General features: G+C 40.8%; 1 protein-coding gene across 1 annotated transcript; it reads right to left on the reverse strand.

Moving 5' to 3' along the window:
* Nucleotides 1-1,171: 1,171 nt before the first annotated feature.
* On the reverse strand, nucleotides 1,172-5,612 carry Prss37 (serine protease 37). The gene is made up of 5 exons (XM_038317784.1): nucleotides 5,579-5,612; nucleotides 3,739-3,880; nucleotides 2,381-2,634; nucleotides 1,623-1,759; nucleotides 1,172-1,318 (listed from the first exon to the last, which is right to left on the reverse strand). The coding sequence occupies exons 1-5, from the start codon at nucleotides 5,610-5,612 to the stop codon at nucleotides 1,172-1,174; spliced, it is 714 nt and encodes a 237-aa protein (XP_038173712.1).
* Nucleotides 5,613-9,567: the final 3,955 nt, after the last annotated feature.

Here is a 9,567-nt window from a genome sequence, read left to right on the forward strand (position 1 = left end):
GCTCTTCCTCTGCAGCATGCTGGTATTCGTGCAGCCGTGAGATGAGCAGGTCTTAGCGGTCCTTGAGACCTTAGTCATGTAACAGGAGCCAGCATCTGATGAGATGCTTAGGGGCTGTGGTAGTCAGGAAGGTAGGGAGAGGGCAAAGGGCTTCTGTTCTATAGCTATTTGCTTGCCTGGTACCTTCTGGCACATGTCAATATTAGTTTGAAAGAATTAACCATTATCTGACTTTTTTTGTGGATAACATTCTCTACTGCAAATGGCAGGGTTGGTCTATCATATAGCTATATGATATATGATATAGGCTGGTCTAGCTATATCAAAGGGTGATATAGATATGATTCCTGTACCTGGACAGAAAAGGGAGCCTTCTTTGCTATGAAATCCCTCCTCCGCTAATGGAAAGGTCCTGCTTTACCTGCTAAAGACCAGTGTAAGCCAAATCGCGGGAAGAAAAGTGGCACTCCTGAAGACATGGTAAAGAAGGGATGGAATGAGTAGTATATTTATAAATCCTGAAGCTTCCATCTCCTTGGGTAGATCCTTATAGGCCCTGCTTGAACCAACCCATTTCTGACTTCTTTTCCCCTAGGAAGCACACATTTCCAGCTCCCTCTCTTCATTTGTCTTCTGTGGTTAGCTGCCAACACTTAAAGATTGCAAGCCTGCCTTAAAACTTCCCTCAGGCATACTTTCTCTTTTCTGTGAGTTTAAGGAACTGTCCTGACTTTTCCAACTGGGTCACCCCCTTTTTTATGAATCACCCCTGCACTGTGGATTTTATGAATCCACAGCACTGCAATAGATTGTGTCATATATTTGCTCTCAAAGCACAGGATTTAAAGTCTGATGCTTTGCATCCCATTCCATGCCAAGCTTTGGTATCTACCAGTTAATGATTTAGCCTCAAAATTTGATTTATAAAGGGAGAGAAAAGACAGCTTCAAAGGTTTTTACGAAGTTTACACATGATAGAGAGCAGAACCAAGAGTAAGGTAATGGCAGATTCCTTCTTCCCATCGTGATGTGGTGTGGACAGAAAGACACACGCTCCCGGTGTGCTGCATCCCAGACTTTGTGCCTGGAGAGTTTATTTGAGTTTAGGGAATGTGTGAATTCCTTTAGTCAGTGGCAGGGACAATGGGATGCAGAGGGAAAAGCAGGGGCATCATTTCAACTTTTCCTTAATGGTCTTCTCAATCCATGGTATATATGTGTAAAGATTGGTGTAGATGCCAACGTCCCCTCCCATGAAGTGTCCAACTTCAATTCCCTGGAGCTTTCCTTTACAAATGACAGTAGCTACAGCCACCTCCTGCCAGAGATGAGAGGGGAGGGAGGAAGAGAGAGAAAAAAATTTAAAACAATGCTTGTTTTCATAGCTTTTCTTTGTCTCTATGATAATTAACACTAGCAATATGTTATTAACCACGGATATATGATGCTCTTCAATAAAGATCCTTTGTAGGCAGACTGTACTGAAAAAATGCAGGTATCATTGCAATAACCTTACCAAATTCTCACAAATTATTTGGAAATTAAGACATATTGTGGTTAAATAGTTAACTGAACACTTACAAGTAAATAAAATCTAATCTTAGACAAAAAAAAAAGATTACCCCAAAAATTCGGCTGAATACTTTCACGAATTTCACGCATAAGGAGTTTCTGTGGCTGCTTCCTTGTTGAGTTTTCTGGCAGTCTTTGTCAGTCATCACGGGAGCCTCAAGATTCTGCCTTAAGTCAGGGTGTCTGCCTGAGGGGGGAAACAACACCCTGCTCAGTTCACGACTTACTTCTCCCTCATCCCCACCTCCTGTACTTCAGTGGACGTTATTTTGAGTATGCCTAAAGAGAAGAAGGTAGGAGCGAAAGGAACAAAGTTGTGCTTTCGTGAGAGTTAGCCCTGCCGATTAGCCTCACTTTACAAATGAAATGGTACACAGAGTAGCATTCTGCCGATGGGAAATCATCCTTTGTGCTGTGGACTGTGGGGTTCTTCCTACTCTGTGTCTACAAGTGATCTGGTTCAGGTTCCCCACGATGTTTTTTTACATGTGAAATGAACACGGGGAACTAGAACCACTGTGTCCTAAGTCCTTAATGTAATTGTGCCTGTGACAATAAGGTCTCTGTGCCGTCAGATGGCCCACGGGATTCAGCTGCCAAAGTCCTGCAGAGGCAACGAAGGTTCAATTGAAACCCCGACAATAGAAAAGTATTGGGCTTCTAGACAGGTTTCTTTTTCTAGACCACTCCTATAGCGTCACCATTGGCTCCGATCCATTTTCTATTCCATCTTATCTCGTGGCTCTGAGGGCATGTATGTTCTTCACGTGAAACCAAAGGCTTTGCGTGCTGCAGAAGGTGCACTCACCAATGTTTTCTTGACTCCAGTCCAAACCTGAAAGTGTACAGACAGTGCCCGGCCCGACATTGGTGGTGGCGATGGGAAGGACCTGGACTTTGTGGTTGAAGGTGGCAGGCTTAGCTAGTCTGATAAGCATGAGGTCATCCTGCGGGGCAGTGTGGCTGAAGTTCCAGTAGCGGATGATCTGGATGGGATGAATTGTCTGCTCTGTCCCGTCTCTGACTCTGCTCTTGAAATTTCCCAACATCACCCTCAGATTTCTGGAGGGAGAAGGGGTTGGAAGGAACCGCCATTACTATCACTACCACTACCATCTTGATTACACCGTCATCACTCACCATTATTGTTATTTTGGGTATGAGATGCTACTGTGTGCAAGATACCGTGACAAGTGCTGTATCTGGGTTACCTTTTACTCACGGTAAGTTAATTCCCATTTTATAAATGAAGTTCTGGGCACACACGGTAGCAATTTATGCATGATCAGAGTAAACAGTGGAGTTCTTAAGTACTGTTTTTTCTTCAATATAGTGCCTTGAAAAGGAAAAATAATGGATATAAAAGTTTGTATTGAATGCTCTTCAGGCCTCATTTATCCAGCCGGATAATTTCCATCTTATTATCCACAGAGTGTTGGATAGCAAGCCCACCAACAACCTTCTTCCCTCCCCCTTTTGAAGATTTGGAAGGTGATATGTCTTAAATCAATAAGCTATCTTCTCTGGCTTCTGGTCAATAGGAAATATGGGAAAGTGGAGGGGGAAGGGTGCTGTTGAAGTGTTTGTCTTCCCGGATCCTCCCCAGGAGTATTGGCACAGACTTTTTATGTCTTGGCAAAGGTTACTATTCCTATCAGATAGCATCTTCTTGCAGGGACCCCTGTTATTCTGTTGAAACCATCCTTTTCTTTTAGGCAAAAGGATGGCCACTGTATTTCCTTAATACCTCTTCTGTGGGTTATGAACCATCTCTTTACAACGAGTGTCTTTTTTAAAAAAGAAATCTCTTCTCAATTTACTCAGTTTACAAATTTGAGTTACCCACTGAGCCCCTAATTGATTAAATGTAATTACTTCCAGTAAGAAATACTAATGGGGTACTGGGGTGGGGTGGGGGGACGACAGCATGAAGACGAGTCTATCAACAGCAACACAGAGTCTATGTGGTGATGTGTGTTCTACAGAAACTCCAGCAGCATCCTGCTAGAGTGTGTCCCACTACATGCTAGTAGCCCTGTTTCCTGATTGTGAAAACCCAAGATACCTCCAGACTTTTCTATATCCTAGAGGAAAGTTGTCCCTACTTGGGACTCACTGATCTAGGATAAGTAGAAATCATTTGGGGAGGGGATGCTCAGTACTCACGGTAAGTAGCAGTGAGATGGAGCCAGTACCCAGCTGGCCTTGATGAGGACACCCACACAGGGGTTGAAGTTAGACTTGAGGTAGGCTATATAAGGAGCATAGTCCTCTTTCTGCACAGTTGAGTGAGTGAAGAAAACTGTCCCTGAGAAAGCAATAACATGTAAGCATCAGAGTAAATGAGACTTTCACGTCTTCCCAGCAGAAAAGGGATGTGCGTAATTTTAAAGGAGCAATCAATTGGCTGGAGAGAGCATTTTTCTAAAATTACATCTAAAGATGTACATTAAAGTGTGACATACTTAACATAAGACATAGTAATAATAGCATTGGTAATATTTTTTCTGATAAAGGACATAAAAAGAAAGATAAATTTATTACTTATAAATTCATTTTATTTTCTGGGAAAGCAATTTAGAAATAAGGATTAAAAATTGTAACTTGTTCATAACTTGTGACTTGAGAATTCCAACAATAGGAATTCACCTTAAAGACATAATCAGATGTGGGCAAAGATGCTTAATAAGTGTACTCATCTTTAGCAATACTTATAATAGTTAAACACTGGAAGGATAAATATCTAATATGTTTTGTTCAATACTGAGATAAAGAAACACATAAGCAAGTAGAACACATCAAAAATGATAGTAGTGACATTTGAATTAAAAATTATATGTACTTTTGCTACAATTGTATTCAGTGGTAAACATACAATTTCAGTTGTCTAAAAACAAAACCAAAAAGAAACAAATTAAATGCAGAAAATAACTCGAAGTAAATTCAGTATGAGTTGACTGAGAAGTGTGATTACTTTTTCTACCTGTAAAATTCCCAAATTTTATAACACAAACACATTGTTTTTCATAAAAATATTGTAAAAATTAGCAGTGGAGTATAAAAGAGAGGAAGGCTGGCTCTGGTGCTCTTTTCTTGGCTCTTACTGGTACTTCTGCTGACCCTCCAACATCTGGGCCTATACCTCATCACACCTCTGTGTGACCACACTTCAAAACTTCAAAGTGAAGAGGATAAGTTATTAATAAAGGCAAGAGATTTTGAGCTCTATATTAGGTGCTGGATTAGCTTTCTCAGCCTCAACCCAGCCAGTATATGACATGGTCATGGTAATTAGGGAGTGGTGGGAAATTCTTCAAAGTTCATGAAAGCAGTGACTGAAGAAGGAGGGACCATGTACCAAGCCTTTTGTTCCTGTCTTTACCATACTCCAAAGTTATCAGAAGTCAAACAGTATTCTCTGTTCTTGTGATTGTACTGTGGTAGTACCTTTTCCACCTTTTGTGGAAAGTCTGCTGGATACTATGGATCTATAGGCTGAAGATGGATGCCCCAGTGGTACAGAAGAACTTTGGATGACTGTCCAGGCAGTGAGATGTCTCTGTAAATTCTAAAGTTTTGGAAGTTGCTTACAATGTACTTCCTGTTTTCATAGGTAATATTATATCCTTCTGTGGTTTTTGATGGAGTTGAAGAATTTATAGTTATAGTCTTTCTTAGTTGTGATAAAAGATAAAGTAAATAGAAATATTGTAACTGTAATTCTTGCTTTTCCAGAGGGCAATGAGGCCCACAGTTCACAATAACCCAGAGAAGCACTCACTGTTGAGGATTCCCCAAGGCGGGTATATCCCATAACCTATCCAAAAGCTTAACACTTAGGAGAGAGACTGTGCTAACCTTTGGGTAGAGTCTAAATGGGGAGACCCCAGTCTACTCACAGTATTTCTTGATGCCCCTGTGTGCCAGCCACACATTCACTTTGTCTCACCCCATTTGACATCAACTCAGACTCTAATGGACAGAGTAGAAAGTCTTCAATACGTACCAGCTAGGATGGCCAAATAAAAAGCAAGTTTCATGATGGTTCAGCTCTTTCCTCGTGAGGCGTAAAAAGATCAGCAGAGACTGCAGTTCCCTGCCCACTTGTCTCAGGGATGTCTACCAGACCCAGCAGATAGGGCTAGGTAGGGGCACTTGGTGGGATCAGTCAAGAGCTCTAGGCATAAACAGTTGATGGAGATGGCTCCAGGAAGGCTGAAGAGCCAGGAGACAATACTTCTATTAGGACTTTTCAGGAAAGGTTTAATAGACTTCTGAGTCCACGTCTCCCTCTGTGCTGCTCTTCTAAAAGCTCCTCAGACAATAGTTCAACTGTCGGTAAAGAGGAGCTTCAGGCTCGAGACTTAACTTTCTTACAGAGGTTCCGAGGACAGAGCTGTGAGGAACAGGATTCTCTCTACCTTGGCTCAGGGAGAGCATGTCCCGAATGATTTGCTCTGAACCCTCAAGTGGTCACTTAATGCTTCCCCAGCCCCTCCCATCTTTGTTTCATCACTCAGCCACCAGCAGCAGCTGGGTCTTTTGTCCTCATCACCAGCACTGAGCTAAGCAAAGGAAACAAAAGCTTACATGGAACAGTTAATTATCTTTGACACCTGGGAATCGGTATACACTCTAGATGCCACTGACTCTAAGGTGACTGATGACAGTTCAGAAGACAGACCATTTTAAGCAACTTTTGCACAGTGAAATAAGGAAATGTTTTTTTTTCCAACAACAACATGACCACAGCCAACCTTAGATGCCAGGGAGCGTTCCCTCGCAAGAAAACAAACATCAACACTATCGGATCCCGTTCCCTGAACACTTTGTGAATCCCAGGCACAGAGCTAAGTGTCCTCTCCCTTTCCAAGCACCTGAGTCCCTGACCCACCCCTTCACCACCTCTTTGTTTTGTTCTTGTTTAAATTGTAAAGTATTTTCATACAGTCATCTTGATCATGTTTTTCTCCTCCCTTAATTCCTCCTAGAGCTTATCCACCCCCACCCACCTAACTTATTTGTTCTCTTACTTTAAAAACTGAACAAGACCATAAACAAACCAATATCAAGAAAAACATGATACAAACCTTCCCCTCCCCACAAAAATGGAAACATAAATATAAAAGTAAAAAGACCCATAAGACAAAAAATGCTCCCCAAGAGCAAAATGAGACAAAAGTCTATAAAAATATCATTGAGTTCATTTTCTCTTGGCCAACTCCTTCTGGATATGGGACCTACTCTGAAGTGTGACTAATATACATAGTAAGACTCCCTTGGAGAAAACTAGCTTTTCTTTTGCCTGTGGTTGTCAGTTGCACCTAGATTCTTGGCTAGAGATGGGAGCTCGTCACTGGGACCCTCGTCTTGAGTGTGCTGCTATAGTCGTTGTGGGCTCATATGTACATCAGCCCTGTTGTGTCTGGAAGACACTGTTTCCTGGGAGTCACGATTCTCTCTGGATCTTAGAATCTTTCTGCCTCCTCTTCTGCAGGGCTCCCTGAGCCTTGAGGGGAGGGCCTGGATGAAAATATTCCATTTAGCACTCCAAGGTCTCTCACTCAGGGCACATTGTTTAGTTGTGGGTCTCTGTGTTTGTTCTCATCTATGGCAAGTAGATTCTTCTCCGATGGTGACTGAGTGAGGCACTGATCTGAGTGTCAGCATGGTGTGGCCAGTGAAGGTTCCTGCTACAAAATGTTTCTTGGGATTGGAAGCTGACACAAAGGAATGGAGATAGGCTGGCAGGGAGCCCTCTGTCTGTTTTTGGGTCAGGGTCTTTCTATGTGGTCCAGACTGGCCGCATATGGGTGATTTTTCTTTTTCCATCTCCCAATGCAAGCACCCCAACTGACCCAGAGCTCATTTATTTACTGATTGTACCTTCTCCGTTTTACTGCCTAAAGTTTCTGATATGACCATTGTTGCCTATCATTATGCCAAATAGATTGTATGTTCTAATCTAACTGAGATAGATGTAATCTCATATCTTTCTGAGAAGTCTTCCCTAATAACTCATCTGTGTTCTGTCTGCATGCTAAAATGTTTTGTCTAGTTTTCCTCTGATCTCCTAAATCTCACCCATTGTCACTCTTGAGTAAGTCATGCTTTTTAGTTATAAGCTTTCTTGTATTGATTGGACTGCCAACTCTTCAATCATTAGATACGCTTACATCTTCCTGTCTTCCAGACTTGAGTATTCTTGCAAATGGATCTCTTTCTGCATCTCTTCTCACTCCTCAATATAACAATTACCAATCAATCAGTCAGTCAGTCTGTCTCTCTCTCTCTGTGTCTGTCTGTCTGTATATATGTTTGTGTGTGCCTACCTACTTTTCAGGAAATTTATCTTATGACTAACTTTTAGAATGTTTGACTGTATTTCTAACCATCCTGTGTTTCATGTGGAATCAGCTCTTTCTCTATGAGGTGCAGAAGATTATCAGAAGTTGGACCCCTCAGCTCATTTGGCTCTTCAGAGATGTTTACCAATGTCAGCAGACAGTGTTACTCAGTAGGAATGGAAAACAGCTCTAGATATAAGCAGTGGAAAGAGATTTCTGCTGTGGGATAAAGCTCTTGTGCACTGTAAAGATTTGTCACTCATGTTGATTTAATAAAATGCAGATTGGCCAGTAGCTAGGCAGGAAGTACTGGCAGCTCCTCCATGGTCTCTTCTTCAGTTCCTGTCCTCAGGTTCCTGCCTTGAGCTCCTGTCTTGACTTCCCTTGGTGATGGACCATTAGTTGGAAATGGAAACAAACTTTTCCAAGATGCTTATGGTGAGGGTGTTTATCACAGCAATAGATATTTAACTAGAGCAAGTTGGAAAGAACTATGGGAGAATCTCTCAAGGGAAAAATCCAAGTGATTTGTGCTGTGATATATAATAAAAAGCTGAGGTATGTGTTCTTTAGGAAGGGGAGAATTGCTTTGATTTCTTACAAAGTTTTCAGAGTGAAGAAATAATTGGTCCCTTGGGAGCCAGGGCAGAAAACTTTTCAGTGCTTGAAAATATCTTCCTAATTTAATGGTTTCTCCCATTTTGCTGAAAATGGTAGGATTCATTATTTTTCATGAATGAATAGTATTACCATGTTTTCATGATCTATCCATCAATGATAGACTTCTACTTTGATCTATATTTTAGCTATAGACACAAGCACAGAGGAATCTTTTTGGTGTTGTGATGTCATTTTCTTTGTATTTATAGCACAAAGTTGTGTGTTGGATAATACAGCAGTTATATTAATACGTTTTGAGGAACTTGTTTTTTCTCTATATTGATAATTCTAACTTATACTTCCATCATAATGTATAAAAGTTCCTTTTCTGCCACATCCTTGCTAGGATTTGTTGCACTTTTGTCTTTTTGATAATATTAATTCTAAGTAGGTTGAGATAATTTGTTGTGGTTTAGATATTAATTTTCCTGATGAACTAACTAATGATGTTAAACATTTAAAAAGAAATTTAGTAGCAATTTGTATACACTGTGTGTGCGTCTGTCTGTGAGTACATCTCTTTGTGTGCACATGTCTGTGCATGCATCCAAATGCAAGTGTATCATGTAGGTCAGGTGTCAATATCAGGTGTCTTTCTCATACTATCTATCTTACTGTCTTGAAATTTTGAAATTAAAGTAGAATTTCCCTCTTTCCCTTTTCTTCCAACCCCTCCCTTGTTTTTTCTTTTGTGAAAAGGGCCTCTTACTACATTTGAGTCTACCAGTTTAGGTAGCTGGCCAGAAAAATCCAGAGATCTTCCTGGTTTTGCCTCTCTAGTGCTGGGATTACAGTTCTGGCATTGTACCTAGCTTTATTTTTTTTAAATCATGGTTTGTGAGATCAAACTCAGGTCCTAGTATTTAAGCAATAATCAGTTTATTGAGTGAGCTATCTGTCTAGATCTCATTTTTATACCTTCTTATGGGATGTGTCTATTATTCATATCATTTACTCATTTTTAAGTTGAAATTTTTTTCAGGCAAAT

This window comes from Arvicola amphibius, chromosome 2 (genome assembly GCF_903992535.2).
Source record: "Arvicola amphibius chromosome 2, mArvAmp1.2, whole genome shotgun sequence".
NCBI lineage: Eukaryota > Metazoa > Chordata > Mammalia > Rodentia > Cricetidae > Arvicola > Arvicola amphibius.